Source organism: Sinocyclocheilus grahami, unplaced genomic scaffold (assembly GCF_001515645.1).
Source record: "Sinocyclocheilus grahami isolate Dianchi unplaced genomic scaffold, SAMN03320097.WGS_v1.1 scaffold307.1, whole genome shotgun sequence".
Taxonomy (NCBI): domain Eukaryota; kingdom Metazoa; phylum Chordata; class Actinopteri; order Cypriniformes; family Cyprinidae; genus Sinocyclocheilus; species Sinocyclocheilus grahami.
Window position 1 is genome coordinate 786,358 of NW_015505486.1, and position 21,668 is coordinate 808,025.

General features: G+C 39.4%; 1 protein-coding gene across 1 annotated transcript in view; it reads right to left on the reverse strand.

Annotated features, from left to right (window-relative positions):
* Positions 1–7,434: 7,434 nt before the first annotated feature.
* Positions 7,435–21,668, reverse strand: part of LOC107601546 (ecto-ADP-ribosyltransferase 5-like) — a 24,707-nt gene continuing 10,473 nt past the window's right edge. The window contains exons 2-5 of the mRNA XM_016293782.1: positions 16,564–16,937; positions 15,895–16,199; positions 10,932–11,086; positions 7,435–7,473 (exon numbers count right to left, since the gene is read on the reverse strand). Coding sequence (XP_016149268.1) covers positions 7,435–7,473; positions 10,932–11,086; positions 15,895–16,199; positions 16,564–16,937 — 873 coding nt within the window. The remainder of the gene's footprint in view (positions 7,474–10,931; positions 11,087–15,894; positions 16,200–16,563; positions 16,938–21,668) is intronic.

Below are 21,668 nucleotides of genomic sequence, written 5' to 3' on the forward strand. Positions count from 1 at the left end.
CACACACACACACACACACACACACACACACACATACATATACACACATACACACATACATATACATATACATATACATACACATACACATACACACATACACATAAACATATACACACATAAACATATACACATACACACACATATATACACATACGTATATATCAGGGGCGTAGCCATCATTTCAAAAGTGGGGGGGACGGAATGTCTAGTGTTATACCTGTTTTTTCCCTCGTCTAATTGACAGGTTTTATTTTTAATCATACCTTTTTTGGTTTGTGAAATGGCACAGTTTTATAAATATCTGAGAGTACACTCTTAACATCAGTCAGTCAAGCATTATAATATGATAATCAATGTTATTTAATGATAGAACTTTTGTAATTAGAATTAAAACTTGATAACCATGTATGAATGCATATTAGTCATTTTAACTGAACTTCGGACTGGTGCTGGTGCTTTTTTTTGTCATTGTGTTTCTGTAAAAAAAATAAAAATGGGGAAAAACGAACAAAAATACTTATTAGATAATAATGATACGAATTCTACTAATAAGAACAATATAAAACGCACCAAGAATTAATGAGCTACTGGATTCATGAATATTAATCAGGTTGTGTGCGTTCGCTCAAACTGATTTGCTGAAATCAAAACAGGGATGTTAATTGGTGAGCGCCAGCCAATGAGATTGCCGTTTGCGAATTAGTTCCGCCCACTACCGGAGAACGCGGTAGCTCTTAAAAGCTGAAGAATTCCAAAGGAACTCCGTTATTTTGACAGCAAAATACAACAAAGAATATCGTTTACATGTAGCGCGCATAGGTAGAGCGTCTATTCTCTCTCTCCCTCTCTCGCTGCGTGTGTGTGAAACAAAGCGACGGCGAGTAGTGCGCCTTCACACTAGAGTTTACGGTACGTTAAATACAGGTGCGCTGCACATCCATTCAGATGAACTGAAAAACAGCACAGATCGCTTGACGGAGAGTGAAACTCTGATCCGCTCAGTCAGAGAGTGTTCAGCGAGTGAAAATACATCTGAGCTAAACTTATACTTAGCCTCCAACTCACCCTGGCTAGTAAAATCTGAGAATTTATTAACAATTGGCTAATATTAGACATCATTTAGTGAAGATTTAGTCGCATATGCAAGTGATTTACTCGCAATGTAGAGGGTTGGTTTATCAAAACTCAAATTGAATTCAGCTGGACACATTTTCCTGTTTATCTCAACAAATGGCCAAGCAAAGCGCAAGACACTGACAAGGTACGCGATGCAGTACGAGACCAAATGCGATTTCCACACAGTAAACAAAACAAGCGTTTCCATGTGACCTAACATATGCTTATAGGTGCGTTCGACTTCATGCGGCGCCGCGCAAACCGATCGGAGGCTGACTTGAAGCAGTGCATGCCGGTTAGAAATTTAGTCCGACTTGAACCGGCGCTGACGCTATGTCACTGTCACATGTGGCATCAAAGTACCGCGATATCGTTTCGAGAGCAGCCGGCTGACTCCGCTGGCGCAGTTTTTTCAGAGCGACTGCAGGAGCGCTGATGACACACAGCTGTTTCACGATTGGCCAGATTCACCACATGACAACAATGACGTGTGTTTCTAACATCTTCAAATCCAATACTGCTCATAAATCTGTGTTTTTAGAACATTAAAAGCTTTTTTACTGTAGTCGCAATGTTATATTGAGTCACGTTATTCATGAAAGCATATATACCCCCACTTTATTAGTATTTAAATAGTATATATTTACGTTGAACTTTATTCTTGAACAGATGGCGCTGTATTAAGCAGTATATAAAAAGTGTTTCTGTTGCTCATGAAAACATTTCTGAAACGTCTGTGTATTTGACAAATATTGCATTTAATTCACTTCATCTGTGATAGAGTATGCAAACACCGTGCGAGCGTAACTGGAGCAGAAATGTCCGGCTTGATGGCTCCGTTTTCAACTCCGCCCCCGACTGCAAGCGGCTACTCTCGTTGACTGCCATCTGTAGCGGTGCTTCAAGTCGAACGCACCTAATGTCTCCTTTACTACTTAGTTACCAAAAATGTTAAGCACATGGCTAATGAATTTAAATGTTACTGGTTGAAGGGGATGTCATTTGACATCACTAAAATAACATTTTGTTGGTTGAACATTAATACTGTATTTTAAATACAATTTTTTAGCATAATTTATAAATGACGATATCGGGGTTAAATACCAATAAAGTGGGGGTATACCTGCTTTTATCAGTGTTTTTTGATAAACGTGACTCAATATAACATTGCGACTACAGTAAAAATGCTTTTACTGTTATAAAAACAAAAATTTGTGAGCAGTATTGGTATTGAAGATGTTAGAAACACACGTCATTGTTGTCATGTGGTGAATTTGGCCAATCGTGAAACAGCTGTGTCGTCATCAGTGCTCCTGCAGTCGCTCTGAATAAGCTGCGCTTATGGGGTGTGATAATTGAACTTTCTGGTAATATCTAAGCAAACTGACAGGAGAATTAACGTGTATACGCTCGCCAGCTGTCTGGCCAAAATCCCATAGTATTCAGGCCTCAGACATAATATTTGACAAGTTAGACATCACGGTCACGTGTCGGAGCTGCGCTCAAAGTGCAGAGATCCCTAAACCCACCCTTCTTCACCCCTAAACCTACCAATCTCCACCCCCTGATCCCTAAACCCACCCTTCTCCACCACTAAACCTACCAATCTCCACCCCCTGATCTCTAAACCCACCCATCTCCACCCCTAAACCTACCAGTCTCCACCCCATGATCCCTAAACCCACCCTTCTCCACTCCTAAACCTACCAATCTCCACCCCCGATCCCTAAACCCACCTATCTCCACCCCTAAACCTACCGATCTCCACCCCCTGATCCCGAAACCCACCCGTCTCCACCCCTAAACCTACCGATCTCCACCCCCTGATCCCGAAACCCACCCGTCTCCACCCCTAAACCTACCGATCTCCACCCCCTGATCCCGAAACCCACCCGTCTCCACCCCTAAACCTACCGATCTCCACCCCCTGATCCCGAAACCCACCCGTCTCCACCCCTAAACCTACCGATCTCCACCCCCTGATCCCGAAACCCACCCGTCTCCACCCCTAAACCTACCGATCTCCACCCCCTGATCCCGAAACCCACCCGTCTCCACCCCTAAACCTACCGATCTCCACCCCCTGATCCCGAAACCCACCCGTCTCCACCCCTAAACCTACCGATCTCCACCCCCTGATCCCGAAACCCACCCGTCTCCACCCCTAAACCTACCGATCTCCACCCCCTGATCCCGAAACCCACCCGTCTCCACCCCTAAACCTACCGATCTCCACCCCCTGATCCCGAAACCCACCCGTCTCCACCCCTAAACCTACCAGTCTCCACCCCCTAGATGTGGATCCAACCACGCCCCCTGGATCTTGTGTTCTGCAGTGAGGGGCTACTGAAACTGTGTGGCAGCGGCATAGATGAGAAAGGATTTTTTTTTTTACTTTGCGTCTGGATAACGTACATGTGAATAAACGTCTGGAAATTATTAGGCCTACGATTGATATGCTATTAGCTGTACTTCTGTTCTGCCCAAAGGTTATAAATTGGGATGATCACTAGAAAACCAGGAGTAGGCATTACAAATATATATCTCCCTGTAAGATTCATGATCATAGAAGGCTGTAGTAGCATAAACACAGATCTATCAGGTGTAATTGTCCTAACAATTTTATCCTTACGTTGTTTTCTAAATGCAGTATGTATAAAAACAAATTACTCAGAATCACTTTCTGTTTATGTCTGTAAGGCTTTATGTCACTACTATATAAGTGTTGTATTTTACAACTTGGGCTTTTCAATTATTGGTAAAAATGATCTGTTTCCGGGCCAGAAATAACCCAAGGTATGAAGGTCAAGAGATGTTGATGATGTTTTTTTATTTTACTTTACTTTACTTTACTTTATTTTATGAATCTCAGAATTACTAGTAATTTGTCATCACGTATACTATTTACTGTTTTAGTGTATATTAAAATCTACTAATCTTTAGTATTTAGTTTTTTTTAACATGTCTGTATAGCACTGGGACTGAGGCTAGAAACTAATTTATTTTTCTCCTGAACCATTGAACCAACCAGCTCCGGTTTCATATAGGGATATGTTTCCTCTAGTTTAGATTTACAGAAAAATGCAGGTTTTGATGACAGCTGTCAATCTAAATGGCCTACCACTACAGTCATGGTGAATTTCCAATTGGTGGAAATCAGCCACAAGGTGACGCTGTTATAAGCATTTTTTGCTAATAACTCCACAGCCATGCATAATGTAATTGAAATGTTTGTTTCTTGTTGTTTTCTTTGTTGTAAGCCTCAACAAGTATTACGTTTACAGTGTTATATTAGGTTAAACTAAGTTTTATTTTGTGTCTGTATAGTTTATATTCTTAGAAAAGTCAACTTTTCTAATTCATCCTAAAACTTGGCATTTATAATCCACATACCTTCATAGCAAAAGTTGTTGAGAAGTTGAAAAGAGCAAATTGTGAAGTGTTTAGTTGATTTATTTTACATTTGTTTGACCCTTCATGAGCAAAATGCCTTTAACAGAGGTAAAACTGCTGACAACGTCTTACTATGGATACTGAGTCAAACAGAATTTGATTTGGTTCCATACATTTCTAATGTTAAGAGGATTAATAGTAAACTGTTAAATGCTAGCCATTTTAATTGAGATATAAAGACTGTAGTACTTGAAGCTGTCCACCCGATTCATAGAATAGGAAATCATATAATTTTGAAGGGGTCATCGGATGCCCATTTTGAACAAGTTGATATGATTCTTTAGGGTCTTAATGAAAAGTCTATAACATACTTTGGTTAAAATGTATCAATGGTAGTGTAAAAAACGCCCTTTTTCCCCAGTCAAAATCAGCTCTGTTTTCAGCACGCTGTTCTAGTCCATGTTGCTTTAAAGGCTAATGAGCTCTGCTGACCCCGCCCCTCTCTTCCATGGGGTGATGAGCAGACTGTAAACTTCAGCCGTGAAACTGGCTAACTATCACATTATTAGGAAAGATGATTTGCAAAGATTCATAAAAAAACCCTTATACTCACTTCTTCTGTAGATGAAGCTGGATCATGAATAATTTGCGCAAACATAAACGCATTTAGGCAGATCGGGGATCGGTGCATTCAATGACGTCAGAACTACATCATTCTGACAGGAATCTCAGAACAGCCTGATTTGAGAAAGGGGATTTTAAAATAGGGATAAAAAAAAAACACGGGGTGGATTTTTATCATTATAGGGTGGATGTGTACACACACTTCCAATACACATTTATGTTCAAACAACAACAAAAGGGAATTTTGCATCCGATGACCCCTTTACATTTTCTTCAAAAATTGCTGTGAAGTGGTACTTAAGGAAAAGAAAAAAAATGAAAACCCTTGACTAATTAACTTATTTTTTAGACCAAGTCTCCAAAAATGGAAGCACATTAAGTACTTTACACCCAGTTTGCAACTGAAAAACAAATTTTTCTAAAAAACAGTTTTCTACATTATAGGCCTACATATTATACAATATTCACAGCTCTTAGGTGTAATTTGGTAAACACTTCAATTTCGATTCCACAATGACCAGGTCTCATTTATTCTGTATGAAAACACATTTTTTGTTTACTTAGAAACAGTGACGTGGCATTTTGTGGGGCAGGGGCTCAAGTGGATAAAAGGGCACTTCTCATATTTATTTAAATTTTTTTCTAAACAAAACGTTAAATATATTAGGGATGTGCAATATTGTATATATCTCAATATTTTCTGGGATTTTATCAATAAAAATAATTAGATGATATTTTGCCGAGTGTGTTATTGTGCTGATGGACAGCTGACTCCTAAAGTTTTTGATATTCCTCATATTCTGTGTGGTTATTAGTTCACAGCAGTGAGAGAAATGAATCTTTTCCACTGTGATGAACAACAGAGTAAGCTATCTGTGCCTCGAATTTACAGCTAATTATCCAAAAAACAAAAGGCAATTATAGTTCATTTGTCTTGCTAACATCCATGACTCATGAGAGAGTTACCATGTGGGTTAGACCAGTGCGTGTTCTTTCACTGCATGATTCAGTTTATTATTAAAATGCATTTAGAATGATCACAAAATTCAAGATATGGGGCCAGAAATGTATATATTTATATAATGTCATATAGTTAATCAGTATCACGTGAAGACTGGCATTTGTTCCACCAATAAGCAGCATGATTAAAAATGTGATATTGATTTTATACAGCAGTTCAATAAACAAGAATTTAATATTAAGACACTTACGTTTTAGACACAATAGTGACTGTTTTTGCTCTATTTCGCCAATAAATACAATTCCAATTTGCGTCTCTGAGCAACATGATGCTGTTTTGTTCCTGAATGAATCAACTGTTTAAATGATTCGGTTCAATCGCAATGACTCACTTATTAACAGTGACTTGCTGCCACCTACTGGCGGTTTTAATTTGACATTTAAAATATCTTTTCATTTTTTTAAATAATTTCAAATATCAGTATTCAACACTTTATGTTGAAAATATCAAAACAGTATTAATGCATTAGTAACTGCAGGTTAAACATTCATGTCTTGCATTAAACAGAGTGTAAATGCATCTAAATGTCCCTTCTAATGCAGCTTCGGCGTTTTCTCAATTCTGATTTAATTTGCTTGGTAACAGCCCAAATGACTTACTATTCTAATTGACTGATTCAGTTTAAGAATTTGACTGAAAAGATGATGCACATTTTTAGAAAAAATGGCTTTATAAAGGTAAAACTACCCATAAAAGGTAAAAATCAATTTAAACTTATTGGAAAAGATTAATTTCTATCACTGCTGTGAACTGATCACCACACAGAATATGAGGAATATCAAAAACTTTAGGAGTCAGCTGTCTACGGTTGTCCTTAAGATATCAGCACAATAACACACTCAGCAAAATATCATCTAATTATCATTATCGATAAAATCCCAGAAAATATTGAGATATATTTTTTGTCAATATCGCACACCCCTAATAGGCTATATTTAACGGTTTGTTTAAAACATTTTTTTAATAAAAAAGTGCCCTTTTTTCCACTTGAGCCCCTGCACCTCAAAATGTCTGTGCACGTCCATGCTTGTGACGGCATTGATAGAGCAAGATAATTTATTTAATTTGTCCTCTTTCATTAACAAGTACTTTTTTTTTATTGTAAATGCGTTTAAATTAATCATATTCTTCAATCTCTTAACCTTTAGCAAAACTTTTAATCAAGGTTCATGATTGGCTGTTCGCCAGTGATGTCACACATTTATGTGCACGCAACTCCACAAACTCAGGATCTTGGCCTTCGAAGTGTGCGCACTTAACTTTGGGACACCACAATCTCACTCTTGAGATGTTTCTATAACTTGATTGAAGTCCACCTGTGGTAAATTCAGTTGATTGGACATGATTTGGAAATTGTAAATGTGTTTAAATTAATCATATTCTTCAATCTCTTAACCTTTAGCAAAACTTTTAATCAAGGTTCATGATTGGCTGTTCGCCAGTGATGTCACACATTTATGTGCACGCAACTCCACAAACTCAGGATCTTGGCCTTCGAAGTGTGCGCACTTAACTTTGGGACACCACAATCTTACTCTTGAGATGTTTCTATAACTTGATTGAAGTCCACCTGTGGTAAATTCAGTTGATTGGACATGATTTGGAAAGGCACATACCTGTCTATATAAGGTCCCACAGTTAGCAGTGCATATCAGAGCACAAATCAAGCCATGAAGTCCAAGGAATTGTCTGTAGACTGCCGAGACAGGATTGTATCGAGGCACAGATCTGGGGAAGAGTACAGAAGAGTTTCTACAGCATTGATTTTTTTTTCTTTTTTATAAATTTGATTTTACAAAGATTTCTATCAAACTTCTTTCACGTTGTCATTATGGGGTATTGTTTGTAGAATTCTGAGGAAATAATGAATTTAATCCATTTTGGAATAAAGCTGTAACGTAACAAAATGGGGAAAAAGTGAAACACTGAATACTTTCCGGTTGCACTGTAAGTCTTTTCAATCACCTATTGTAGAAGAGATTTGCTTAAATTCAGTTTTTACTCACAAAATGGGCAAAAGAGAGCTGATTAATTTAATTCTTAACTTTTAGGCTTTGTTTGCTAATTGTCATTCTCAGAAATGCATTTAGCTTGCTGTGAGGCATCAGTATATAGCTGAAGTGTGATGTTGATGCATCCAGCTCATGTAAACCGGTTTAGCTGACCAGATAATGCAACACCTCTGAGGGTTTGGTCTGTTTGTGGTTTCACAAACAAGCGCACATTCTGTCTGTCTGTAAGTACCTGGCAGCCATATGTAAATGGGCTAAAAAGTGTTTCAGAAGTGTACAATCTCCCAAAATATGTTACATTAAGGAAAACTTTACAAGACAATTAAAGTTTGTAAAGTAAGTCTAGAACAAGACAATTCAACCAAATACAGTGTTCTGGCATGAAACTCTCTCTGTGATGTGTGTGTGCTATCAGGTTACATGGGGGGTATTCCGAACGGTTTGGCCGTGGTGAGTAAGGCGAGTTGACAAATTGATGGCGGAGAAAATATGGGATTACATCTCTGCCACAATTCTACTGAGTTTTGTGGAGAAAATGTTTGTCTTGCAAAGAAAGTATTTCGAGCGCACGAAAATCAATTTTGCATATGAAATAAGTTTTTGGATGTGTGCAGACCTTCTCTTTTGTGCGGGCAACCTTTCACTAACTTGCTCACCTAATGCCAGCCCTCAGTGCTCTCTAAATGCCAACAGCTCGCTTGCTCAACACAACCCAGTGTTACAATATGCCATAATTCCAGCCAATAAGAGACGAGGCTGCTAAATTCTGATTGGCTGCCTGGTCCTTCAAGAGACACTCTCAACTTATCCGTCTATAAAGCCTATATATATATATATATATACAGTGGGTACGGAAAGTATTCAGACCCCCTTAAATTTTTCACTCTTTGTTATATTGCAGCCATTTGCTAAAATCATTTAAGTTCATTTTTTTTCCTCATTAATGTACACACAGCACCCCATATTGACAGAAAAACACAGAATTGTTGACATTTCAGTTTACCGGAGATCTACTTTAACGTGTTTCGGGAGGAGAGGATGAATTTGCGTGTTGAAAATCCTACAGCTCGGATTCAGCGCGAACTAACATGGCGGCGCCCATCACCCGGTATAGCCTAGATAAACTAACACGGTCGATATAAAAGTGTTTAAACTACCAAATAGATTTAATTGCACATATTTCAGAATCGGAATATCAGATATTTCATAAGTGAGCATGTTTTTTAATATTTTGAATAAAACAGGAAAAACGAAATAAAAGCGATCCACGTGTCACACAGATCTATTGTGGCTGCGTTGTGTCACATGACAAGCATGACGCGTCGCCATGGAAACAATAAGGCGATACATTTTAAAATAACGATCGCCTAAAAAAACTCACGCTGGGGGCTCAGCTAGAATATTTTAAACTCACGTGCGAAAGGGTTAATACACGAGTTTCACAATTTGAGTTGAATTACTGAAATAAATGAACTTTTCCACGACATTCTAATTTATTGAGATGCACCTGTATATATTTTGAAAGCATTGAATCGCTATAGAAATCGCGATTCTTAGCGGTTTAAATCGATTACTGTACGAAATCGACGATTCACGATTCAAAAATCCATGTTTTGCATCGTCAGGGTTTGTTATCGATGCATCGAGAAAACGAGTGAATTGTTACACCCCTATAAAATAGTAATATTTAAAGTCCTCCGCACCAATATAAAGACACCCTTGGTTTTAGTATCCGAAGATGAGCGAGATACCACTTCATAACACTTATTGTTACACTTATTGTTACACTTATTGTTATATATTGTTGTGTATATCCTCCTCTTTCAAATGGGATTCTTGAACTAATACCAATCGTTCTTCTTTCGCAAAAAATCCAGAAAACCTGTACGTTTGTGAGGGCCATTTAGGCCATTAATATTACAACTCAGAATATTAAGGTCAGTCATAGGTAGCAAACAGAATTACTGCATAATAAGACAAAATATAAGTTTGAAAATAAGTTGAGTCTACCATTAAACCACCCCCACTCTTCCCCTCACTATTCAAAAAAACATAAACACATTCCCATGAACTATGGCAGATCAAACCTTGATCTACCAGCCCCCCTTAATATGATCCATGGCGTCAACAAAAACCTGCACATTACTGAAGCACCAACATTGGCCCAATATCACATATTGACTAGGTAGTATCTCTATTAAAAAAACAAAACAAATAAAATAACATGCATAAAGAAGCAATTGTCACAGTACAGAAGGAGACCAAGGACGGAGAGGTAAAGTAAACAGGGATCTTTATTTAACAGGTGCTAAGAGAGAGAGAGATGGAGAGCAAACGGGTTAGAGCAACAGTCTATGGAATGGAAGGGATCTAGCTCACGTGATGACGGGTTCCTTCTAGGATCGGGCTGAAGAGGATGGCACAGAGACAGGTAGGTTTCAGGATGGAGTCTGGGTTAGTGAGTCAGGTAAGGAGTAGCGAAGTGAACTCAAGACCAGACGAAGTGTGACTGCAGTGACTGAGCATTTGAGCTAATGTTGATGAGGTGGTGACAGGTGCGGCTGATTAGTACTCCGGTGATTGTGAACGGGTGTGTGAGGTGATTGGGCCTGATGAGGCTGGACTATCCCTGACAGTACCCCCACCCCCACGGGCGGCTGCCGACATCGAGGACGGCCGCGGCCCCGGAGAGCGGGACGATCTGGGTGACGATCATGGAAGTCTCTGAGGTGTAAGGGATCTAGCACATCATCTCTACGCACCCATGATCTCTCCTCGGAGCCGAATCCCTCCCAGTCCACGAGATACTCTAGGCGGCCGCCTCGACGCCGGGAGTCCAGAAGAGAATTGACTCTGTAGATGGTCTCCTCTTCAGCGATTTCGGGAGGAGGAGGTGGTATGCCGGATATGTCAGACCCTGGGGGAGAGGCAGACAGAGGGAGAACACAGGGTTTGAGCAGTGAGACATGGACGGTCGGTGCGATGCGGTAGTGAGGAGGAAGTTCAAGCCTGTATGTGACGTCGTTGATCTGCCCTCAGATGGTGAATGGTCCGATATAGCGGGGACACAGCTTGTGACAATGCAGTCGGAGACGAATGTCCCGCATGGATAACCACACCCTATCTCCCGGCTGGTATCGGGGAGTAGGGCGGCGGTGGTAAGTGGTGTGTGAGGTGATTGGGCCTGATGAGGCTGGACTATCCCTGACAGCAATAAGGCGGGTTGTGAGGCGGGTTCATGTCCGCGGGTTGAAGCGACCCCAATAACGTGATATTTAGTCCCTGGAATGTGAATTTTACTGGAAGATCCCCACCGAAAAACGTGTATTTTACCCCCGGAATGCGATTTATACAGGGGAACCCCCTCGAAACGAGATTGGACTAGTTTTATTGCGAAAACCTGGCAACCCTGTTCATAAGCGCCACCTGCTGTCAGAGAGTGCGTCTCATTCAGTCCTGGGGCAAATTCAAGCTCAAACCAGTGTGCACCGTTTTGCTACAGTTTCCGGTTTGAACGACATGTTTCCTGGAAACGGTGTGCAACGGGGATTGAGATGTGTTTTCTCTTGTTTGTCAAACATGTCAGCCCAATCAGCAGCAACATGTATGTAAACCACGCGGTATTAAAGAGACAGCTCGCACAATGAAAAATAACATCCAAATAAATTCACAAGAGCAAGTATATTGTTTGCACATGTTTATTTACATTAAAGGCAAAATAACTGAAATAACAAGAGCACAAGTATAGATCTGGAACTTCTTTAAGTCTGTCTAAATATCATTTAGTAATTGTAATGTCTGCTATTGTGTGCTAAATACTGATTAATGTAACATAAAAATACGATACATATTTATATATTTTGCTATTGTATTATGGAGTGACACTTTCATAAACTTTTCTATACTGCTCTGATTATATAATGGTAAATATTACAATATCATAGCACAACAACAGTGATCAGCAATAATGATAAGCCTAATACTCACAATAAAAATAATAAGGTCATATAGATCATAACACAGTCTTGGAGGTAAGAAGTGGATTATCCTTCACCTGAAATGTTTGTCTTTTCATCCTGAAATGCGAGGCAAATGTTGGATCACAATAATTAGGAACCACAGTTTCCACAAATCCCTTCACTCGATTGGGATGTTCTCTTTTATTCTGGAGGGCAAGGGCAATGACTGTAACATCGAGCGTATATTGCAGTATTAAACACACATTTATACCGATTTCATCAGGCTCCACAAGAACACAAAGAATGGCCTTCTCAGCTGCCATAGTTGCAACTCTTGCGTCATCAGAACAGAGTGTTCAACGCACCACCGTTTCCATTTAAAAAACGCTTTGCACCATTATTGTCGGGGCTGAACGCAGCCCTGCTGTTTTTGTTTCGTGCAGATGTTTTATGTAGCAAATAAATAAATAACACCTAAAGTCAGACCATGAAAGAAAGAAAGAAAAGAAAATCTGAATTCTGAATCAGCTATGATCAGCGCATCACTAATTAAAATACAAAGTAAAAGGCCTCAAATTTGAAGTACAATCTGGGATGTCTTTTTCTATCAATTCTTCAATAGGTAGATCTTGTCTTTCATAAAGGCCGAGGTCAGGGATCTTGGGCCTAAAAAGGTTGGTGACCACTGATTTAGAGCATTAGACAGTAAATGTTCAACTGAAGTTCACTGAGAGTTGGTGGATGAATGGGATCTGAGAAAAACTCTTGCTTCTTCTGGGGAGTATAGCATTTTAGGTTCAACTTGATTGAGAATGACCTTCAGTGTTGCAGGATAAAGAAGAAAATTCTGGATGCCAGCTTCTCTCATTTCCTTCCTGACTGGCGCAAATGCACTTCTTCTTTTTGTGGTGACCGGGGAAAAATCTGGAAAGAAAGACAGCGTTGCACTGTCGGATGTTTTCACCAGGGCATGAAGTCTGGCGGCCCAGAGAATGAGCTCTCTGTCCATGTACCGCAACAGTTTAAAGAGGAAAACCCGTAGTTTAGCGTGATCTGAGGAGAGCCTTGTGTACACGCGATGCACTCGTTTCACTTCGATCTCTGCCCGCCAGAGACGGGAGCCACGTCGGTAGCGATCTTTTTGAAAGCCATGTTTCTAGCATTTGTAAAACTGCATTTTTCCATCTTAAAAATATATATAAATTACGACCTATGCTCTCAATGTCTAATGCAGAAATGTTAATTCATGCGTTCATGACCTCAAGGTTAGATTATTGTAATACTTTATTGGGTGGTTGTTCTGCATGCTTAATAAACAAACTCCAGCTGGTCCAAAATGCAGCAGCTAGAGTTCTTACTAGAACCAGGAAGTATGACCATATTAGCCCGGTTCTGTCAACACTGCACTGGCTACCTATTAAACATTGGATAGATCTTAAAATCTTGCTTATCACTTATAAAGCCCTGAATGGTTTAGCACCTCAGTATTTGAACGAGCTCTTATTGCATTATAATCCTCCACGTCTGCTGCATTCTCAAAACTCTGGCAATTTGATTATACCTAGAATTTCAAAATTAACTGCGGGCGGCAGATCCTTTTCCTATTTAGCGCCCAAATTCTGGAATAACCTACCTAACATTGTTCGTGAGGCAGACACACGCTGTCAGTTTAAATCTAGATTAAAGACCCATCTCTTTAACCTGGGTTACACATAACACACGAACACATTTCTAATATTCAAATCCGTTAAAGGATTTTTAGGCTGCATTAATCAGGTCAACCGGAATTGGGAACTCTTCCCATAACACTCGATGTGCTTGCTACACCGTTAGAAGAATGGCATCTACGCTAATATTATTCTGTTTCTTTTTTATTCTGAGGTCACCGTAGCCACCAGATCCAGTCTGTATCCAGATCAGATGGTCACTGCAGTCACCCGGATCCAGTCCGTATCCAGCCCAGATGGTGGATCAGTACCTAGAGAGGACCTCTACAGCCCTGAATGTCAGTGGCGATCAGGACAATTAGATGAGCCCCAGAGACAGATCCCCAGTAAAGACCTTGTCTCCTAGACCGCCACCGGGACAAGACCACAGGAAGCAGTTGAGTCCTCTGCACAATGTGACTTTGCTGCAGCCTGGAACTGAACTGCTGGTTTCTTCTGGCCAGAGGAGAAATGGCCCCCCGACTGAGCCTGGTTTCTCCCAAGTTTTTTTTCTCCATTCTGTCACCGATGGAGTTTTGGTTCCTTGCCGCTGTTGCCTCTGGCTTGCTTAGTTGGGGACACTTCATTTCCAGCGATTATCGTTGACTTGATTGCAAATGATTGCAAAGATACTATTTAAACTGAACTGAGCTGGATGATGACATCACTGAATTCAATGATGAACTGTCTTTAACTGAAAATTGAGTGTTTACTATTGTCATTTTGCATTATTGACACACTATTTTCCTAATTAATGCTGTTCAGTTGCTTTGACACAATCTGTATTGTTAAAAGCACTATATAAATAAAGGTGACTTGACTTGACTTTTCAAAAAGCCCATAGGGTCGTCCTTTTCGGAACCTTCAGGAAATCCAACCAGACACAGATTGCTGCACCTATTGCGATCCTGTAAGTCCACTACCTGTTGCTCGAGCGCGGCTACTCGCCTATCGTGATCTGCGACAACTTTCTTTTGTTCTCTCATCTCCCCTATAAGAAGATCCAGTTCAGAGCATAGCGACTGAACAACTGACATGTGAGAAGCGAACTCGTTCCGCATCGCCGTCAACTCAGTTCTTAGAATGTCCTCAAAGTGTGCAACAGTGTTCACCATCTTGTCCACCATATCGCTCGTGGTCGGTGGCTTGGATTTCTTCTTAATCGGAGAAGCCGATGGAGACAACTCCTGCTGTTTCCGATTGTATGCCATCTGGGAAAGTATTATTAATGAATCAAATTTGAAATAAAACAAAAAAATCAGCAAAAAGGGGCCAAACGTACGGAGCTCTACTCAAGTGCGACTAGGTTCATGAGCACGTCACGTGACTCCCCAAATTTTGTATACAGAGACAACTGTCACTGCATCACCAAACTCAGTTTAACTGTGCATATTTTTTTCCTGTAATATATCAGTATCTCAATGTTCAGAAATTATTACTTGAATTTTCCAGCATGCTTACCTGTATGTCTAGTTGTCTTTTGAGATGCATGTTGAGGGAGAGGTTTGTGTATTTACCTGCATTGTTTTTTATGACTTTTTGATATTCATTCTCATGTGCCCAAATGAGTTTATTTTTTACTACTTAAGGGAATAAATAGCTTTTATTGAAACAATACAATGTTACATTAAGTTTTAAACTGTCTAATAAACTTGTTACAACATGCTTAAGGCTTTATATATTATACCCTTGTCTATAGGACGTTGTAACATTCCTCTAAATAAATAAACAAACAAACAAACAATCGTGTTCATGAAACAAGATCACAAAATTGTACCAGGTGTGCAACTTTAATGTAAAATAGAAAAAGTCTTTGACACCAAAGTGGATATACACAAATTGAGAAAAGCAAAGTTTAGAAAAGCTTCTTTTCTCCCATCACTACTAAAAATTATACTGCGCCAAGAATATAAAATTTAATTAAGCATGACAAGAAATTCAAAGTTTATTAACAACGTGAAAATTCACAGGTTAGCAGGTAAACACTTTGCAAACTAATATTTGCAAAATGAGTGAAACATTAAAGAAAGCAGCATGGTTCCCACTGTTAAACAAATCACAGTTCAGGTCACTTCTTGTTCCAGTGCTGTTCAACACAAACACAGTCTCACACCAGAGATCAGGCCGATCTGTCCTGTTTTTGACAGCAGTGACATTAAACGTCTCATATGGAGGAATCAACACCTCTTTCTCTTCAGGATACTTAGAGTATCTTGTCAGATTAGCACCTTCACAAGTGTAGATTTCAAAACAAGATTTAGACCCAAAACCCTGTATTACTTTACGATCAAGAGAGGAGGACGAAAATGAGCTCAAACGAACCTCTATGCTCTGAACATCACATTTAAGATTTGTACCATGATAAGTTACATCCCAGACAGCAGACCGTTTCGGCCCAGATCCGGCCCACATCTGGCATCCGCATGGATTTCACAGGGGCCGGATGTGGGCCGGATTTGGGCCAACACTGTGCTGCTGTCTGGGATAGCAACAGGTCCATAAACTTAAACCTTTATTTCATGCAAACAGGATTAGATTGCATCTTTTTAAGTGGAATAGATATTTAGCCACTGCTACTCTATTACAAGAGTGCCCTACTGATCCGGGGATAATACTTTTTAAAATAATGATTTAAAAATGAACCTGAAAATAATATTATAATGTTGTGGGCCAGATGTGGGCCGGATCTGGGCCAACACTATGTTGCTGTCTGGGATAGCATCTATTATGTATTCTTCAGCATCTGTATCGCTTCTGTTAACAGAAAGTGAAGTGAATACCATTTGAACGTCCCCTCTTTGTATTTTTGTTTGTCAGTGCGAGTCGCTCTAGTGAAATTACTATATACTTTAGAGTCTTTGTTAGTGTAAACATGAATGGCAACTGAATGATTCTGTTGCAGGTTATCCTCTGCTTTCTTAGCTTTCTGTTCACCTTCTTGCCAAGTCTTATTGTATTCAGCTGAGGCAGATTTTTCCTTCTCAAGATATTTTGTTTTTACCAGGTCTGCCATTTTCTCTGTACAGCCCTTATATTGATCATCAACTGAATTCAGTGTCATATCCAGTGGAAATATCTGTCCTTCAACAGCAGCTCTGTGATCCTGCAGCAACAGGAATCATAATAATCAATCGTCAGTATTCATGTTTGTAATATTCATACTAGAACACAAGCTTACCTAGAGCAGCTAAAATGAGAAGAGCTTCAGTGATCAGCAGCATCTTGATTCAGTCAAACCCCTTTAGATGATCTAGTAGAAACACAGCATTTCACACGTACTAAATCTATCACTCAAAATATAAATGAAAAGCAATATGTACATCAATTTTGACAATAAATCTCTTATATTGACATTTTACTTTAACCTCAAACTTACCTGAGAATATTGTTGTCTCAGATTCAGGAGTTCAGGAGCAACAGGGAGAGGAGAAGACGCGAAAAGTCAGTCGCTCACAAACAGACAGCTCTTCAAACCAGCTGATGAGGAAGTTGGCTTTTTTATATTGCACATCATCCATGTCCAGGTGTTCTGGGTGTGTGTGTCTGTGTGTGAGATAAATGATGCATCACAGTACATTGCTCGCCCAGAAGATTTAGAAGATTTAGAACTTTATTTAGAAAGTTGGGACAACATGTGGACAGATATTTCAGTAAAGTCAACAAAATGGTCTTTGTTAGCATCATGTCCTACTACCAGAAACATTGTTAAAGCCATTTTTTAACATTAGTTTTGCAAGTTTGATATTTTAAAATGTACAATTTCTCATTATATGTGAGCAGGCAGCAGTTTGAATTTGGTAAGGAAGTGTAAATGAAAGAAAATCAACAATATTTTAAAAAGAAATCAGTAATTGGCTCCATTAAATACATACCCCTTTCATAAACTTTTCACCCTCCTGCCATCTAGGCATTCGGGCCCTCACAGTCAGATTGCGTGACAGCTTCTTCCCCCAAGCCATCAGACTCCTCAATTCCAGATGACTGAGGGGATAAGAACTCATCACACACAGGACTGATTTGAACCACTCTCACACACATCCCAATCTATTATCTACCTCCGCACAAACAATTTTGCACAAATCTTTGCACAATTTTGCTGTCTGCACTGTTCTCTCAGTATGCACACATGCACTTTATGTAGTCCTGTGTAGTAGTCTGTGTTAAACATTTACAGTTCTTATTTTATAGTCAGCTTATTTTTTTAAATAGTCTTCTTAGTTCTAGTTAACTTTTACTTAGCCTATTTAATATAATTTAATTATGTCCAGTTTAGTTTCTTTGTAGTCCTGTGTTCTGTGTTTTTTTGTCTATGTAGCACCTTGGTCCTGGAGAAACGCTTTCTCGTTTCACTGTATACTAACTGTATAGAGCTGGAATGACAATAAAGCTACTCTGACTCTCTAAATGAGGAAAAACTTTTTATATAGATCAGAAAATAGACCCAATGTAATGCAAATGAAATGCCTGGCTAAGAAAATAAAAATAAAAACTATGAAACTGTGAAATAGCATTTATTTTATGTTTTCCTTTGAATCTCTATCCCTTCTTCAAACAAAACTGAATGAAGGCGAATTCCACCGGTGTCGTTTTTTTGTATGTTTGTTGAAATCACTGTAGAAAATTTTACCTCACTTCCTTTGAAGCCCACACCATCATTCATTCATTGTGTCACATAGAAACGGTTGACAATATCACAAAATATCTTTTTGACTGGTTTTATCTGGAAAACATCTCACCCAAGTTTAGGTTGATGTGATGAAAGCTCAAGGACGAGTTTGAACAGGTGTGTTTTCAACAAAAAAAGCGTTTTCTAGAGAATTAGCCTACACAAATTCCTAAAACTGAAGTGAAATTGTAACTGTTGGTGAAGCTAGAGGGTTTGAGAGACCAACAACACATTTGATCAGACAATCTTTTAAGTGCCTCCCTTATAATTTTTGCCAAGATTCATAACATTTTACTATATGGTTTTTTTCATTAGTGGTACTGTAAATGGGAAGAAAATAAGAAAACTAATAAATATAATAGATGCCAATGCACGTTTGGTGCTTGGCTTCCAATACTTACCACTGTAAGAGAGGAGATTTGCTTCAATTTGCTCACATTATAGAGAGAAATTAAGCATATATTCATATAATAGCTTACTCGTGCTCTCTGTTTGCGGATGAGGAAGGAATTGATGAATCCTCCACAAGTCATTAGGTTCAGTGTCTCCCATAAGACCATCTCTCGCACTTCTCTCCTGTTGCTTTCCACTTTTTCTTTCAGCGATCTCCACATCGTCATCCAGTGACCAAGAACCTGACACGTTGTAGATCTGCAGGTGGAGACACACACCAACTGTATTGGTTTGTCTGAAGAGAAGAACTGGCATTAAGATTGATGAATGTACCTGTATCACAAAAAAAGAAGTCTTGTAGATGTTCTCGTTTGCCTTGTTTAACATACTCCTGAAACCTTGGGTGCTTACAGTATATTCAAACCATTTTCCATAAACAATTGCTGAGATAATGTTGGAACAAACATAATTTATCAGCCGGGTCATATCCAATGGATTTCCTGCAGGAAATATAAAATCACTTTAAAAAGATCACAGACTTTTAGATCAAAAAGTTCAAAAATTTAGTAAAATCACATGCAGTCGTCTTACCTTGAAATTTCTCAAAAGCTTCCCACAGATAACATGTCTCCTCGCTCAGTTGTTCGCCATTACAAATACATACAAATCTGCCCACATCATTATACTTTCACCCTGTAAAACAGTCACCCTGTAAAACGACAGCATGTTGTAACATTTCATTAAAATATACAATTCATGAAATTTTCGAGTTCATGAAACAAGACCACATAATTGTACTAGATAAGGAAAGTAAAAATACACCCCACTATTTTTAAGGAGCTCAGAAGCAACTATGAGAGGAGAAGTTCAGAAGTTCACTTACAGCCAGATGCCAATTCAAACTAAGAGATGAGGAAAGTGGCTTTTGCATATCACAAATGTCATCTTGACGCATGTGGTGCATTAAAAATGTTTAGCTTATCTGACCTTGGCCCAACTCCAAGAACTCTTAAGTTCAGAAATCCTGCCTGGATATTTAGCAAGAATGCAATCCTCTATGAAATTGTTCAGGATTGTGATGTAAAGATTCTGAGGTATGTAATCTTTTTGCATGATTTCAAAACAAGATACAGTTCCAAAAACCTAAGTGATGCAATAGAACCAAAACAAACCTCTTTGTTTAGAACAAAAATGGTTAAAAGTGGGTTCTAGACCATTTATTATAAACTTCCTGACACCAAATTTGCCAGGAAACTGCCCTATAACTGTGAACAATTTTATAAAAAAAAATGTTCATACAGTTCTGCCTGTTAATGGCAAAGGTATGAGAAGAATAGTGAAAAAACTTACAGATATATTAGATCCAAATGCAACTTTGGTGCTTGGCCTCTAATACTGCGCTGTAAAAAGTCAAGATATTTGCTTAAAGGGGTCATATGATGCGATTTCATTTTTTCCTTTCTCTTTGGAGTGTTACAAGCTCTTGGTGCATAAAGAAGATCTGTAAATTTGCAAAGACTACAATCTCAAATCCAAAGCGCTATTCTTTATAAAAGTTAAGAGTCAGCCACACCTACCTAAAACGGCTCGTTCGAACACGCCCCCACATATCTACCTCACTATGCGGGAAGATTTGCATAACGCCGCCCAAATGTTCACGCAAAGAAAGAAGGGGTAACTTTTATTCTCACTGTAGTATGGTTGCCGCTGCCGCCATGTCCTGAAGATGCTGTGTGCTTCGTTGTGAAAGCGAAACTACTTTGTTTGGCCTTCCAAAAGAGGACGATATCCGCTTCGTCATGCCTGGAGCTGATCTGTGCTGGTCGCTGAGGGAATACATCAACTTAGTGCTGTGGATCACCGGATCGGCTTTCACCATTTTTCACCGCTCCTTCGCCGGGACCGCCGTTCTCGACCCCGCCGCCTCAGCTCACTCTTGCCTGGCTTCAGCTCATGCTAGGCCGCTGTGTTTTTCGTTGTGACAGCGAAACTACTTTGTTTGGTCTTCCAAAAGAGGACGATATCCGCTTCATCATGCCTAGAGCTGATCTGTGCTGGTCGCTGAGTGATTCAAACGCGAGTTTTGGGCAGTGTGGAGTAGCACTTGTTCTTTTGTCATTTCTCCGATCACAAAAGCAGACAGGGTTTTATGTTTACGCGGCACGGTGCAACGCAACGTGTAAAAAGACAGTATAGGTCATTATAATCAGTAATTATGTCCCCACTGGATGCAACAAATGCCTCGTTTGTAATGGGTTTTAATGTTTTTGTGTCTTCGCTCTGGCCGGGACACGCCATCACAGTATGATGAGGGGCATAACATTTCCGTCACACGCTTGAGGTATTCGGCCAATCACAATGCACTGGATAGCTGGCCAATCACAGCACACCTCGCTTTTTCAGACCGATGATTTTTGTAAAAATCGACGCGTTTCAAAAAGGCGGGGAATAGATGAGAAACAATAATGTTCAGTACACTCTTAAAAATACAGGTGCTTCAAAAGGTTCTTCAAGCGATGCCATAGAAGAACCATTTTTGGTTCCACAAAGAACCATTCAGTCAAAGGTTCTTTAAAGAACCATCTCTTTCTTACCTTTTTATAATCTGAAGAACCTTCTTTCACCACAAAGAAGCTTTTGTGAAACAGAAAGGTTCTTCAGATGTTAAAGGTTCTTTCTGGAACCATTTAGACAAAAAGGTTCTTCTATGGCATCATGAAGCACCTTTATTTTTAAGAGTGTATGTGGAAAATAATGTGTTTTTTTAACTTTAAA